Source organism: Mirounga leonina, unplaced genomic scaffold (assembly GCF_011800145.1).
Source record: "Mirounga leonina isolate KUSES-001 unplaced genomic scaffold, KU_Mleo_1.0 Mir_94, whole genome shotgun sequence".
NCBI lineage: Eukaryota > Metazoa > Chordata > Mammalia > Carnivora > Phocidae > Mirounga > Mirounga leonina.
In genome coordinates, this window is record NW_023270855.1 from 21,451,808 (window position 1) to 21,468,265 (window position 16,458).

The 16,458-nt window shown below is 41.0% G+C and overlaps 1 protein-coding gene across 8 annotated transcripts in view; it reads left to right on the plus strand.

Moving 5' to 3' along the window:
* FOXP1 (forkhead box P1) overlaps nt 1-16,458 on the plus strand; it is a 580,801-nt gene that overhangs the window by 440,094 nt on the left and 124,249 nt on the right. Inside the window, exon 1 of one of the 8 annotated variants that reach the window (XM_034998713.1) lies at nt 2,611-4,152. The exons of the other annotated variants lie outside the window; for them this stretch is intronic. Within the exon in view, the coding sequence (XP_034854604.1) occupies nt 4,039-4,152 (114 nt within the window). The 5' untranslated portion in view covers nt 2,611-4,038. Of the gene's footprint in view, nt 1-2,610; nt 4,153-16,458 lie in introns of those variants that run through there. 8 annotated transcript variants of the gene reach the window in all.

Genomic DNA, 16,458 nt, shown 5'->3' on the forward strand with positions numbered 1-16,458 from the left:
ATTGATTAGCCATGTCTGCCATGGGCACCGCAGTTGGGAGTGGTGATATGGGTATCTTCCACTCACCAAGCTTGATGTAGACTTAACTGATATAGTCTCTTGATCGCATACCAGAGTAGAGAGGTACTTGGGATTTTTTTTTCCCCCCCTGGGAAGCTTGATAGATTCAGTGGTAACCATGTACTTTGTGGTCTCCCCTATATACTTACCTAAGACTGAGCAAATCGTATTCTTATCCTGAAACTATACCTAGTCACAGTCAAAACTGAGGTGTGATGTGCCTTTTAAGGCACAGGATCTTGTACAGTGGCTCACCACACTGGTCAGCAAGGTGGTGGAGAGTTTCAGAGATTTGTGTTTCAGAACACTGTGCGAGGGGGCACATCGTGATTAATAGCATGATTTCTGATGTGAGGCTGCCTGGCTTAAGTCCCAGCACCACACTTAAACTGCTATGTGACCTTGGAGAAGTAGCTTAACCTCTCTGTTTCCGTTTTCTCATCTAGAGAGTAGAGGTGATTACCTCACCTACCTGAAGGCGATTGTGAGGATGGAGTAATTAGTGCATGAGAAGTGCTTGCGCAGTGCCTGGCACATAGTAGATTCTCAGAAAAGTGAGCTCTTCTCATAAGTATGTAAACTCTTTTTTAAAGGGAAAATGAATACCTACTAAACTCGACATTAGATTTTAATTGCCTTGATACCAGTCCCTATCCAAGCATATGTTGTAACAGGGACTGTCCTCTTGCCCGTAGTCAACTTGCAGTTAACCAGCCTTGATGGGAAGATGTCAAGCTCCTAATCTCTAATATAGGGATAACCAGCATGTCTATCCTATGAAATTGTTAAGAAGATTAACTGAGTTCCTGCACCGAAGTAGCCTAAAACAGTGCCTGGCACACAACAGGCGCTTAATAAATGTTAGCTGCTGCCGTTGTCCCTGCTACTGCTGTCATCAGCATTATCCACGTGGAGCATGGTTTTCCTCAGTGTGTCAATTTTGGCATAAATGAGGGTCATGTTCTTCTGAAACTCCTCTCCAGGTCTTTCTTTTGTCCTTGTCTTTCCCAGGATTGTATACGAATGAATGTTAGGTCATCTTAACAGCCGAGGAATTAATTCCTAATCTGAAGAAGCTGTGCCATTCTGCAGCTGCCTGGCACAGGGTCGGCAATCTGTAGGTCTCTCTTTCCTTCGTGAATTAGTGAATGCATGTGTGATGAACGAATGAATGAGATAGTGAAATGCCTAAGCCAAGAAGGACAAAAAATTGATGCTGCTTGAGGGGATGAGGCTGCAGGCCAGTTCCAGGTTCACAGATCTTACGGAACCCTTCAAGACTGGAAAGCATTGCAAGAATCCAGTGTCCTTCCTGCCCAAATCTTCCACTGGGTCGGTGACATGAATCCTGCCAAGTATGGAATGAAAATCACAAGACTCCTACAGTGCTGTTTGACCACCCTGATGTTCTGTGCTTGCCTTTGTACACTCGCTAATCTGTTTAAGGTATAATATTAATGGCATAGAACTTTAATTCATAAGTATAGACAATTAAAGGAGACCAAAGGCAAAGTACAGAAATGTATTTGGTGTCAAGATTAAGTTCAGTGAAGCATAGCGAAGATGGAATAGATTATTACAAGAACTTGGAGGGGGATAGAAAATCTCCCGAAATCTCTCATTTTGAAAGGAATTGGTTTACTTGATTATTTGCAACACTATCACACTCAGGAAAATCTAAGACAAATGAAAGCAAAACACAATTTAATTGAGCTATTATTTTGCAGACTTTGGCTTGGTTTCAGACAGTCTAATCAAATTGCGCTTTGCTCAAACAACTAACGTTAAATGCAGCCTACCAACAGATGTTTAGAAAGAGTCTAATTGGAAAATCTACATCCTGGATTTAGTCTGTCTCGTTGGAAAAAATAGCTGCAAATTTATATTTTCGAGGACGACACGCAGTGACAAGCATTTCCAGAAAAGATAAAGTTTTCTTCAAGGATGCCTGGTGCTTGGGTAAAATTATCTTGAATAGTCAAAGGTGGCACTCTGGAAATTAAATTTCTTGGAAATTCTCCAGCTCTGTGCCATATAGAGCTGTACAGAGAAATCTCCTTTATCATGTTACGTCACCAGAGTCCTGTTACAATCCCTGGATCGTGTCAGGGGCCCATGTGCTCTAATTTATAATGAGCCCTTGCAAGTCATGCAAGGCACATACTGATTGATGACATTTAAAGGTACTGTCAAGGTGGCTAGGTAATGAAGTTGACCTTCCTCTGTCGTCTCAGTTTCAAGTTTGTACATATAAAGAAACTATTTCACCTGCCATATTTGCTTGGAACTTTTCATTAAATCTACAAAGGGAATTTGGCTTAATAGTTAACTCTTTCTTCCTTTAGACCAGGGGTCAGCACACTTCTCCTGTAAGGCCCAAATAGTGAATATTTTGGGTTCTGTGGGCCATACTGTTTCTTCGGCAATATTTACTCTGCAAAAGCAACCATAGACAATACATAAATAATGGGCATGCTATATTCCTATAAAAATGTATGTGTGGACACGCGTGGACACTGAAATTTGAATTTTGTGTAATTTCACATTCCACGAAACATTCTTCTTTTGATTTTTTTTTCCAACTCTTTAGAAATACAAAAGCAATTCTTAGCTCAAGGGCTATGCAGACACAGGCAGTCGACCAGATTTGGACTGTAATTTACGGACCTCTATTTTAGATGACCAGATAGGATCTTGCAGCTTGTTCATTGAATGAAGTTACCTGAATGACAGGGCTAGTGAGGATTGCCATATAGCAGTCATTTACCAAGCTCTGCACCCTGACGTGGGACGGGACCTGCATCTGCATGGAGGAAGGGGCATCTTTTCCTAACTTGCACAGTGGTGCCCCCCAACACTCAACTTTTCTTCTTCTCTGTCTTCTTAGGCTGACATCTGTCTACACAGTGCTATCAGTGGGTGTGAGGGTGAAACTAGTAATTTTTTTGAAATTCAGGGAAACGGACTTAGCTGGCAGGGCCTTCGTTAGTCCAGACCACATACTTGTGTGAAATTAAGGAAAGCACGCTTTCAAGACACCTTACTGCCATCCGTCAGGGTATTTTCATGATATATCTGACTTTGTCTGTCAGAAGAACATCTTTTGATCTGGAGATCCTTTCTCAATCATTACATGGATCTGAGATGTCTACAATGTGAATGGCTTCCCTTGAATCTAAGATGTAATGGCACTCCTCCCCCACAGAGCCCTCCTGCCATGCTCAGTCATGTGGCAGTGTGGATTTTCTCCATTGTTTGCCTTCTGAATCCAAGCATGTCTGATTTTGACAAAGTGACTTACCTCTATTAAGTCTCAGTTTCTTATCTACAAAAGATTAGTCAGTGGTTCTCAACCCTGGAGGCGCATCAGAATTAATATAATTTTTATCATCATCAAGATCTAGGGCTCAAAGCTTTTTCATATCCTAGGTAGATTCCTGAACTCTACCAAATAAGAATCTTGGGATAGGGCCCAAGCATGGGTATGTTTAAAAGCCTTCCTAAGTACTTTTTATGCACTCCCACGATTGAAGGCTACTTGTCACGGGGACAGCTAAGTTCCTTGCAGACTCAGAATCTCAGTGTCTCTTTCATTCTGTCTTCCCCTCATTTGTTCCTCAGTCTCCTCCTAGGGTAGTAGAAATGAACTCTGACTCCATCTCACCAGTGTGAGTAATTTGCAATCAATCAGAAGATGTTAGCAAACCCTCGGTCAGGAGTCTTGGCTTTTGCCCTTGGGTAATTTGCCCAGGATATAGCAGTGGACTGACTAGAGGCTGAACGGCCTATGTAACAATTAGGTAGGCCACCCTCCTGATCTTGGAGTCCACTTGAGAGATCCAGGGAATGAAGACAAAGGATAATCTAGTTGGTATCATGTTGAAGGTCTTTCTGGGGATTTAAAATGCGCAGCTCATCTCCTCTTCTCTATACAGTTGTGTATTTCTGCTTTGGAACCGACCCGTAGACTACATTTTTATGATACGTGCCCATTTTTATGACATTTCCAGGCCAGCCCAAATTGGGAAATACTGTAAGTCTCACAAGATCACTAACTTGATTTCCTACCAAAGTCATTTGGATACCTTTCAGGTAAGTGTTGAAATTGGCCTACATGTCAGCATCACACCTGTTTTCTAGGAGTTTAGGGCATACCTCATTCAGGAACTTGAATGTTATTTAAAATGTAGAGTCTGTGTTTATCCAGGACCTTTCTTCTTTCACTGTTTTATAAACAAATTCCCGCTCTGCTCCTTTTGCAAAATACAGAAAGAAAAACCTAACAACATAGAACCAAAAAGACAAACTGGGCTCCTTGGACCTCTTTACCTGTATATATTACCATATTCATGTTTGACTTCACTTTTTACAAATAGATGCCTCTTCAGTCTGCCACTGTTTGGAAATTTGGGGACTGTTCAGTGATGAAGGCAAAATGGTCTGACAGCAGCCTGGTCAATGAGGTCCACAGGGCATTTGGGGCAATTTTTTTAAAGGTAACACTAGCTGTTTGAGGCCTGAATACCCACCATCTAACAGCAAGTAGCCAATCTAACTTTTTAAAAAAAAACAAAAACAATTTACCAATTGGAGTTCCACAAAAGAGATTATATTTTTTGACTTACGAACAGCAGGTCAGACATTTCAAAGAAAATTTAGAGAGCAGTAATTTTGAAAATGTACACAGATGAATTTGAAAATAAATATTTCACTGCCTACACAGCTCTATTTAGAATACTGGCTTTGGAAATGTATTCCAGAAGCCTTACCATTTTGCATGACACGGTGTCAGTTCATGCACAATATATTAATGCTTAATTGAAGATAATGTAACTCAGATCAAAGGCATAATTAACAGGCTTGCAGAAACTCTTATGGAGATCAGGATTTTGACTAATAGAAGTCTGGACAAAACTGGTTCATGAAAGAATCTTGATAACCAGCTGAGCCTTCATCTTTCTGCTCAGCTGATGGTGACAAGACTGGAACTGCTACCAGGCTGGGTGGGCAAGGATTGCCCTCATGTCCACCATGTACCACCACCCCCTTTGAAACCAACACTTCCCTGGTTTGGCTCCCAGTTGGCCTCGGGAGCTGTTAGACTGTAAGGCCCTTGACTATCTCGTTGTCTACAATGACGGGTTGATTTCCGTCAGTGTCACGATATCTGTGACTCCGGAACCTTTAACTGGAATATGAAGCATATGAGCTCTGAGCGGTCCTTAGAACAGAGGTTGACAAACATAGGCCTGTGGGCCAAATCCTGCAGATGTTTTTGCAAGACCTACAAGCCATTTACTTTTTTAAATGGTTGAAAAAATCCAAAGAAGAATAGTATTTCATGAAACATGAAAATTACCCAAATTCAGATTTCCATGTTCACAGATAAAGTGTTTTCGAAGTAGAATCACACCTTGATTTTGCTAACTGTGGCTGTTTCCAGTAGATTTGAGTAGTTATATATCCTACAGAAGCCTGAAATACTTACTACCTGGACTTTTACAGAAAACATTTGATTTGATTCTACAGTTAGAAGTTTGGGTTTGATCTTTGGGATATCTTTGAGAGGAAGAGCTTGGATATCTAGCCACTTACTTGTTTTACACAGAAAGATACATGAAGACAAGAAAACTTTTTTTTTTTTTTTTAACCTGATGTTGGAAAAAAGCAAGGCAAGGCTTCAAGGGAAAGGGCTAGAGAACGAAGTTATTGGGAGCCAACAGCATAGCATTTTGATGAGAAGATTATTTATTTTTATTATAATCATCACCACCAACAAGATCTAAGTCTCATTTTGATCTTTATTAATATAATTGTTATCTTCATCAAGATCTAGAACTCATTTGGTATTAAAATTTGGTGGAAACGATATAGCGATTCTATATGACAGCAAGGCCTCAGGGGGTAAATGTGAACATAGAGTCATTCATTTACCCATCTATTTATTCATCCGTATTAACATTTCTTATATACTTATCGTGGACTGGACCCTGCTTAGCACTGGAGTACGAACTGACTATCCCTTAGTCCCTATGTTAGGGTTGAAACTGCACAGAGGGAATTAATACAATATAATAAATGCACTAATAGATATAAATATAGGGAACTTTGGGAACATAAGGGAGCAGAGCACTTGAGATTGTGACCAATGCCCATGAAGAACTGAATTTTAAAATTGTATTTACTTTAAATTTAAATAGCCACATGAGACTAGTGGCTACCATTTTGGACAATGCAAGCAGAGAACATTTCTGTCATTTTAGAAAATTCTGCTGGACAATGCTATTTGAGGATTTTCTTTGGCTTTTGAAACATTTTGGTAAATCTATTCTCCCAATGAAAGATCAAAAAGTTGTCTCTTTTAATGTGGCTTCTTCATAGATCCCTAAAGTTTATCTCTCTGAGTCCTTGCCACGTATTAGATTTTCTCCATCCTTCTTTCACTGTATGGGCTGTCAGGTCAGGACAGTACTGCAGTAATAACTGGGAACATCTACTGCTTCCATTTTCTCCCTTGGGGCTCAAGTTTTTCCTCCATATAGGAAAAAAAAAAAAAAAAATCCAAAGACCTGGAAGTTTCACTGGAGGAAACCAAGCCAAACTCCCTCCCCCACAGTGAACCACAAGACCCTTTGAAAACTGATGATTATTTTTATTTGTGTCGACTTAAGATGGAAATAAGAACTTCAAAAAGGCATTTGAAAAATACCCTTCTCACCAAAAAAGCTTAAATCATTTCCTCTGAAAGTTTCCTTCTATCGAAGGTTGGCTTTGGTCCCACAGACCAGCCTCCTCCTTTCCTCAATCTGAGGGGGAGGAATGTGACCTTGAGTTTCCATTGATACTGCTCTTAGGGTCCCACAAGGGTCCTTGTTCTTTCCGTTTTTCTCAGGGGTAAGGACTGGCACACCCTGGTTTCCTGTTGGTTTCTGTAAAAACCAAATTCTTGAACCTTGTTTCGGGCATCCAAATCCTGTTCGTACATGTGCTTCTCATACCTGTCTCCCAGGTGTGAGCTTTATTGGTCTGTGTTATTGGTCAACAATGAAAAAAGGGCACCTGGGTGGCTCAGTTGGTTAAGCGACTGCCTTTGGCTCAGGTCATGATCCTGGAGTCCCTGGATCGAGTCCCGCATCGGGCTCCCTGCTCAGCAGGGAGTCTGCTTCTCCCTCCAACCCTCCCCCCTTTCATGCTCTCTCTCTCTCAGTCTCTCTCTCTCAAATAAATAAATTTAAAAAAAAAAAAGATGACTTTAAAAAAAACAATGAAAAAAAATTGTATTTCCATTTAGATTAATAACAGTAATAATAAGAGCATTAAGTTCATTGGTTGAATATGTTTACTGGTTAGGGAAAGGCTTGGGGTTGCCCTTCATCTCTAGCTTCAGGTATTGATGAGGTAGACAACAAAGCTTAGCTGTCAAGACTTTGGAAGGAGATAGACCCAAATGTAAAAACTATTATTTATCCGTTGTATGACCTTGTCCAAGTTAGCTTGCTTCTAAACTTTCTCTATAAGGTAGAAATATCTACCCATCTGATTATATTGGAAGATTGTTAGATATAGTTCGATGTATTAATTATATATCTATGTCAAATATATAATCTGACACATCACACTTAGAATGTTGCTTATTCTTGCAGCTGCTCTTCTAATCATCCTCATTATGATGTTGGTTGTAGCTTATCACTTGTGAGATCCTAGGCTGACCTGCCCAAAAAGAATTGGAATTTTCTGTAATATTGAGACGAAATTTTCAATGGCACTAGATGGGCAGAGAATGGCAGTTTTCATCTCCTATCTGCATTTCAGGGCAAATTGCATTTAGAATGGAGGTCATGGCTCAATTGTCATCTCACGATCTTTCATACACACCAGATGAATTGAAGACTCTACAGCTGATGTGTTGATGTTCGCATCTGCAGGTCCTCTGTACAGGGCTCTCCCTCTCTTGTGATGGCAGAGTTAGCTGTGGCTGCTGAGAAGACCAGACAGGGTGTGTGAGAATTACTCTGACCCCCTCCTAGTTCCCCTCTCCAAACTAAGGAGGAAGTTGTACAATTATTTTCTCTTTGACTTCGTAGTCATATATGGATCACTAGGACCAGGGAATACTTGAATATCCTTGTAATGACTACTTTTCTTGGGCCTTGATGTGTTGGGAAGGGAAGAATGGATTTTAAAGTCTTCTTTTGATGAAGGCTTCTGGTCAGAGTTGAAATGCCTCTCTTGGGGACTAAGTAATTTGTTACTCTTCATTGCCCTGTCTTTTTCCCCCAGGGTGGTTCTCTTCACACCTGCAGAAGACTTGTTCTTTCACTTCTGTATTATCACATTATTTACTGCATTTATGAAAAAAGGGACAAATGTTTTCTAACAGCCAGCATGACAACGTTGGTACAAACAGGGCAGTGATGTTTTGTTAAAAAACATGGAATTGTCCAACAAAAAAAGGGAAAGACATTTAGGGAAATGAAAGGTATTGAAAATAGGAATTTTGAGATTTATGTTATATTGGGAGAACAAGGGACGCACAAATTGATTCTCCATTAGAGACTGCAAACTAATGGTCCCCAGGCTAGACACTATTCCATTTGCACACACGATGTTTAACATTTTGAGGAGTTATTTGCAAAGGTGAAACAGTCTGGAATTTTTCCATCAAAATACCATTTTCCAGCTCCTCCCCCCCCCCAAAAAAAATCAGGAGCTCCAGCAACATTCCTATATAACACCAGTTGTGTAGAGTTGAAAAATGCTGCCCCCTTCGACCTTGCCATGGTCTTCCAATAGCTTGCTGGTTATAACTTCTTTCATTTATCAACCTGTCTACTGATGATCTCTCTTCTCAGTCGCCAAAAGCTTCACTAACAGATTCAACATAGAGTCTGGGAGGTTTTCACTGCTCTATAACAGGCCAACTACAGCCCAGGGATTTGGGAATTCTGGGTTCTTTGTATCTGTGCATTCTGATGATAGACTGGATATCTTGCTGTAACTGGCTGCCCATGTGAAAATGGGAACTCTGCTTTCTTAACGAGGACTCTGTGCAGTGAGGATTCCATATGGCAAAGACGATACACATTTTCCCTTGTGAGGTCTGGATACTCTCAGCCCAGAGCTTAGTGACCTAAAACAACAATGTTAACATTTATTATTTCACATGTTTTCTGTGGGCTCGAACTATGGGAGTGACTTAGCAAGGTAGTCTGGCTCCTAGTCTCTCAAGAGATTGTAGTTAAAATGTGAGGCTGAAGGATCCATTTCCAAGATGGTTCACTCATGTGGCTTTTGGCAGGAGGCCTCAGTTCCCCATGATGAAGACCTATCCATAGGGTTGCTTGAGTGTGTCATAACATGGCAGCTGGCTTCCCCAGAGGGATCCAAGTCTTCTGGGATCTAGCTTTGGACATCACATATCATTACTTATGCCATGTTTATTCGTCACACAGAGCAGTCCTGACACAGTGTTGGAGGAGACTACGTAAAGCGTAAATACCAGGTGGTGGGAATCTTTGGGCCTGTCTTGGAGGCTGGGTACCACCAATACTAACCCTCCCAGTAGCCCTATTTAGAGCTATTGCTTGAGTGAGCCAGTGTGACAGGTAGTAATGTGACACATCCCTCAGCTGTGTTGGACAGAAGAAAGGTTAAAGGCCAGCATGTGGCCTGAGCACTGGTACACTGTTGGTTCAAAGCCATTGGTGAAATTATTGTTCACCCCATTAAAAGATTTTCTAGTGACAAGAAAGAAAGATCGACAAAAGAAGAGACAAATTGCATCATGATATTTGTGGAATTAGACTTCTTTCTCATGTTCTACAAATTTCCTCCAGTCTTTCCCCCGTGAACATTGAGAGGCCACATACTCTCAAAGCTGTGAGACCTGAGAAGATAATCTGAAAATGATTTTAGGGCAAAATAAGTAGTTCATTATTTCTATCCACCTGCCTCTCCGGTGTCTCGGAGGTCATTGGCATTATTGGGATGATTTTTTTTTGTTCCATGGCCAGTTAAGTAGTTAGGTCATCAGGTGGAAAGAACAAGCCTTTTCAGAGACTTGACTAGATGTTCATGAGATTCCTTGTTCAACATCCAACAAATGACTGGGGGGCTGCATTGGCCTAGACTACTCTACCAGGAGCCTCAGGTAAACAAGGCAGACAGAGCCCCTGAACTCACAGAGATTATATTCTAATGGAACGTTAAACCAGTAAGCAGAAGAGAAAGTAATCAGCAGGTGTCAAGCGATGATGAAAACTAATAAGGAAGCAAAGCTGGTTAATATGTAGAGAGTGGTCATGAGATCCCCATGTTCAGTTGGTCGGCTAGAGAAGACCTCTTTGAGAAAGGGACCAATAAGTAGAGACCTCGACTGAGTGAGGCATTGAGTCTTGCAAGTGTCTGGAAGAAGAATATTTCAGATGGAGGGAACAGCAAGTGGAAATGCCCCGAGACAGAAACACACTATTGGCTCCGTTTTCCACGATTCATGGAGGCTCCATCCGTCCACCAGGGCATGGTTTCTAGTTGACAGCTTTGCTCTCTTGACCATAGTCTTGTAGTCCTGGCTTAGCCTTCTTCTTTAAAGAAATACTCTTGCATGCTGAACAAGATTCACTTGGGAAGCACGTTATGCTGTGGTGAGTCTTTGTGTATTTCCCCTTTTTCTCCCCACAGAGATTTTTACAAAATTTATGTATGCAAACAGGTATTTTTGTTTGTTTCACTTGAGTTGCTTTTGCATAATGTAACAAGCCCATGATTTCACATGTACAGTAATTCATAGAAAGTGATAGTCATCTTGCTTAGACACCTTAGTTCTCAAAACTAGCTTGCTAAATATAGTACCTTCTCAGACCCATATAAGGTGCCATAAAAAAAAGAAAAAATAAAGGTCAAAGTTTCCCCACCCACGAATTTGGTTATAAAAACAGCAAAGCAGGGTTTTTCTGAACTTGAATCAGTAAATTTTTAATTTAAATAGTATCCTGTTTTGACAGTGTGCTAAACCACAGCAGTCTCAGAGAGATACTGTTAAGCTTTTGTCAATACCTGCTGGCATCTCTCAACAGGAAACTTGGGATGGCTTTTGTTGTCATTTTGTAACACACTGACAAGGAATGCGTGCCCTTATTTGTTGCATCCGGGAAATGGGCTGAATTGCTCTGGTGCGGCTGGAGCCTGTTTACATTAACTTTACTATGTTACTTAACCTTTTGCCATACAAAACCTGGACCTGTTTCTTTTGTTCACTTAACCAACATTAGATTTCTGCCTTTACAAAGCAGGCTTCCAGAGTGAGACACAAAGTGATGTCACACAAGCTCTCTTCCCTGACCCACCGGACAAAGTACTGAGCCTGCTGCCCTTTCCTACTGGTCTTATGATCTGATCCATCGTAGAGTTCGGCCAGGGTGGGTTGGGGGCTGCACAGTTCTTGAATGGCCTGGACTCTCCCGAAGAAATCTGAGATGCTATAAGAGCTCTCTGTTGGAGTTCATTCCCAGCTCTCTCTTTTCTGTCAGTTTGTTGCATGTTGAATAGTAAGTTGCATTTTACTGTAAAGGTGACTGCGTTTTTCTTATGGGGCCTTCAGGGTAAACAGCCGTTAGTTTCCATCTGTGAACACACATGTAGCTTGTGTTTGGATAGGGTGCCCACTTCCGAAGTCATTATTTTTCTGTAATGTTTATGCTCCGTGGTTGTGCGTAGATAGGTTCTATGCCCCAGTGCCGGACTGAGAGGCAGCCTGTAATTCCAGCTGAATGTGTCACAGTTGAAAGTAGACCAGAGTGGGAGCAAGTGATGGATCAAGCAAATAGCTTTTAATTCTACATAAATTGGTTTTCTACTTTGCTCTGGGGCAGAAGTTTGCAGCCCCAGGGTCATGTTAGATGTTGCTCCTGCTCTGGAAGAGGGGCCTTCTTGGTGAGTGTCTGGCAAGACAGAACTCAGGATTTCAGTCCCTGCCTCTCAGTGACTGACTTGGGGAAATCGAAGATGGCTTGTTTAAACTGGGATTGCAGCCCTATCTCTCTCCCAGCCAGAGAAACTGAAGATCAGAAGAGGCAACAACTATTCCAAATTCTCTCAAGGATAAAATTAGCATGACATTTTTTTAATGTGCCTTCCCCACACACACAGGCTTTCTTCTTAATAAATTGCATAATAATGACATTGGTATGTTACGCTGTCACATAGGGTGAATTAGAAGATTCTCTTTTAGGCAAGGCTCACAAATGTATATGGAATTAACTACCAGTCCTCGATGGGGAAGCTAGAACCGCTAGGGCACAATCAAGAGGGGAGAACCTCCTTTCTGCCTCTTGCCCAAAGCCAGAGTTCCGAGAGGCCAGTTGCCATCCTGAGGCACTACTTTGAGGTTTAAGAAGGCAATCACGAAGGATTTCAATCTGATATTTTTATTTTATTTATTTTTTTATTTATTTATTTTTTTTAAGATTTTATTTATTTATTTGACGGAGAGAGACACAGCGAGAGCAGGAACACAAGCAGGGGGAGTGGGAGAGGGAGAAGCGGGCTTCCCGCCGAGCAGGGAGCCCGATGTGGGGCTGGATCCCAGGACCCTGGGATCATGACCTGAGCCGAAGGCAGACGCTTAACGACTGAGCCACCCAGGCACCCTCAATCTGATATTTTTAGTTCAAATTTTAGAACTGTTGGCTAGCACCATCAAAAGTATTAGCCCAGACTTTAGAGGCACAGGGAATTATGTCTGAATCCTAACCTGCCACTGTGACCTTGGGGGAGATATTTAACCTTTTCACTTTTGTTCTTGTGTCTGTGAAATAGCTGTAAATGATACCCTCTCACAAGTTTAAGGTAAGGACCAGACGAAGGCTGCAACATAAAGCATCCAGCCGGGACACCCAAAGCGGGACACATAACTAACAAAAGATACTAGTGATATTATCAGAACCATGGAATTGTTTCTGATGACTTTAAAATACCAGGTTGATACTCATATTCATTATTAGTAAAAATCTTAAGCCATAGGACCTCACCAATCTTTGGCTAGAATTTCATAGTAACAAGACAATAAATGAAATTTTGGAAGGCTGAATATTAATCAGTTGAAGTGAAAAAGCTCAATGGGAGAAAAAAAAAGACTCGCCCCAAGTCATTGATGAACTGGACAGAAAATACAACAGCCTAGAAATGAGTGGATTTTGAGAAGATCATTGAATTAAATAAACAAGCCACTATCGGAAAACAACTTATTTTATGCCCAAATCCATGTATTTAAACAACAATTATAAATTTAAAAAAAAAAACAATTTTATAAAGGAGAAAGCAAGGCCTTGTAAAAAATTAACAGTATTTAATGGGAGGTTAACCCATTAAAAACCTATCCTTTTAAAATGGCCTGGTCTCAGTGAGTGATTTCAAACATCGTGGATACACAGCAGGCATTTTGAAATGGGCCACCATGAAGACAGAATGTATCTCCCTAGAATATATGGGTTACAGTACAATGGTTTCTAACATATTTTGTAAATTGTTTATTGCCACACTCCATGAATGAATGATTGTCCTGGTTTGGCAAATGGGACCTACAAAGATAGGGAGACTTTAATGTCAAATTTAGAAAGAAGGAAGAAACAGACCCGTGAGTGAGCAATCAGTACAGGGTTTGGGTGAAAGAAAGGAAAGACGGTAAGAGAATTTTGAGTGAAATCCCATTAGACCAAAAAGTCTTCATTTTACTTTCATCATGAGACCATGGGGCTATTTCCTTGTATTTTTTTCTTTTAAGATGGTGAAAATGTCTTGAAGAAATTCCCAGGGTTTGTGTCTAGAAGACACTTAGTTGTAAAGTGATGTTTCAGGCCTACCCTGATAAGAAACTTGTAAATATGGGTGATTGAAAGAAAGATGCACATGTGTTGAATTGAAACCTAGTGATTGATGCGTGGCTGGGACAGTTTGAGCATAATTAGGGTTGACTTGGGGAATCCCTTCCAGAGTGGCACACATGAACCCAACACTTGTAGCTGCCATTGTGTGCTTTGTAATATGGTGTTTCTCTCTTGCTGTGCTCTTCAAGGTTGATTGGAAATATTAATATAACTACTTCCTAATCTTCTTCTGGAAAGCGGTACCTGTATTAGTCAGAACGTTTCCACATGCAAATGTCAAAACCCAAAACCCCAGACCGGCTAATGATGGGTCATGGGAGTGTCTACGGGCTTGAAAGTTCCATGGTCAGCCTGGCCTCACACACAGCTGGGACCGGGCACTCATATAACGTCACCAGGACTTGGTCTGGCTCCATTTGCTTTCTGTTCTGCTTTCTTTTTCTGTTGGTTTTATTCTTTGTCAGATTCCTCCTTTACTGAGGCAGGATGGCTTCTGAGAGCCCCAGATTCACATATGTACAGCTAAGCAACCCCTGCAGGAAAAAGGAATATTGCTTGCTCAGTAATTCTAACAAAAGCCTCTGAGCTGAATGAATGACTTGAGTCATCTACACTTGGTCCAGTCACTGTGGACAAGGGGTTGGGAATAGGCTGATTGGCTGGGACTGAGCCATGTGCCCACCTCCAGATTCCCCTGGATAGAGTTGGCTCCATTAAAGTCACATAGATCCAGAATAAACAAGGGGCAAATTGTTGTACCTCAGTTTTCCTTTTAGAAAATAGAGAAATGGATGCTTCATAGACATGTTACCCCACGTCATCTCAAAGAGGGTAAGGCATGCCGTGTTGTTAGTGTTCAGCCAGTCAGCAGGTTTAGTGGAAAAATCACTTCCCCAAGGGTCGGACAACTTGACATTCAATCCAAACTCTGTCTTTCTCCTTGTAAAGTTTGGGAGAACAATATAATAAATTTCCTGGGACTTAGTGTCCTCATCAGAAACCAGAGACAGTTGGCCTAAAATATTTCTGCAAGTCCCTTGTTGCTGGAAAAAGTCCATGCTTCACATTTCTAATTCATCTTTGTAGTGATTTTCATATTGTACCCATTTCATAGACCAGTATGTTCTAGACATTCAGCACTGTCCATTGGAATTTTCTATTGTGGTGGAACTCTTCTATGCCTGCATATGGTAGTTATTGGCCACATTGGCTTTGGGCAGTTCAAGTGGCTAGTATGATAGGGAAACTGAATTTTAAATTTTATTTTATTATAATTAATTCAAACAGAAATAGCTATGTATGACTAGTGTGTACCCTATTGGACAGCTCATCTCTAGATTAATGGCCAAATAGAGTTACATGGATTTTAGACAAGCGGCAGCAAGAAGATGAGTTAAATCTTGATGTCCTGTGCCCTTGATGAGTAATGATTAAGTGTAGTTTTCATTTGTAATTTGCAGTTAAAATAAAAAGCACTGCTCATTCCAACAAATACAGAAAGACTATTGTCTCCTTACATATCCCTCTACCAAAAAAAAAAAAAAATTGTTAAGTGCTGATGGTTGATTATCTTAGTTTTTGTGGTTCCTTATGTCTCTGCCCTGCCAGGTGGTGTGAAGCAATGGAAAGAACGCTTAGTTAGGAGTCAGAAGTTTTGGGTTCTAGTGTTGGTTCTGCCAGTAACTGCTTAGATGTCTGACCTTTGGCTAGTCATTTTTCCTTCTTGGGTATGAGTTTTCTCATCTGGAAAATGAGGGGGCGGGATTAAAATGATCTCTCAATCTATTCCAGAGAAAAGTTTCTGTGATTCTAAGTTTTTTTCTCCGTTCTCATGGCCAGGATGGTGGCTGAGAATTCTCCTTATGTAGTCACTGTCAGTACAGTGGATTTCAAGAACTGGGAGCTACCTTGGACCATTTCTACATAGGAATAATAGAGTGTTGTAACACTTTTCAAATTCCCACTGGACCTGAAAGAACCCTGAGAATTGTAACACTTTTCAAATTCCCACTGGACCTGAAAGAACCCTGAGAAAAGCCCATTTTTGCTCCGGTATTGTTGACGTTCTCATTCAAGATAAATCAAGAAGAAAATGAAGAATGGGTAGCATTAAACAGGGCATACCTCATTTAAAAGTTCGTTTTGTCTGAGGTGGCCTGGTTGTGCTATTTCCTGAGTTGAAAATGCTTTAGGGAAGGTATTGGAAGATGGGCCAAAGTGAAGAAGAGTGAGTGAGGGACAAAGAGCCAAGTGGTTATCCCAAGTGAGCTTGAGAAAATGGTTCATCATGTAAAATAATAACTATGACTGTTTGGTCAGCCCGAAAAGGGAAATTCAGAGATCATAAGACTTTCTTTGGTACCAGGGAAGTTAGAGTTAAAGAAGGATGTTCGGAGTGACTTCATCTGGGGAAGGTTGGATTTTGAAGGAGGAGATGAATCACAAATGAAGAGAAAGAGGAAGGAAAGAACATTGGCCAGATTTGCAAGAGCAGGTAGGAGGATTTGAAGTGTTC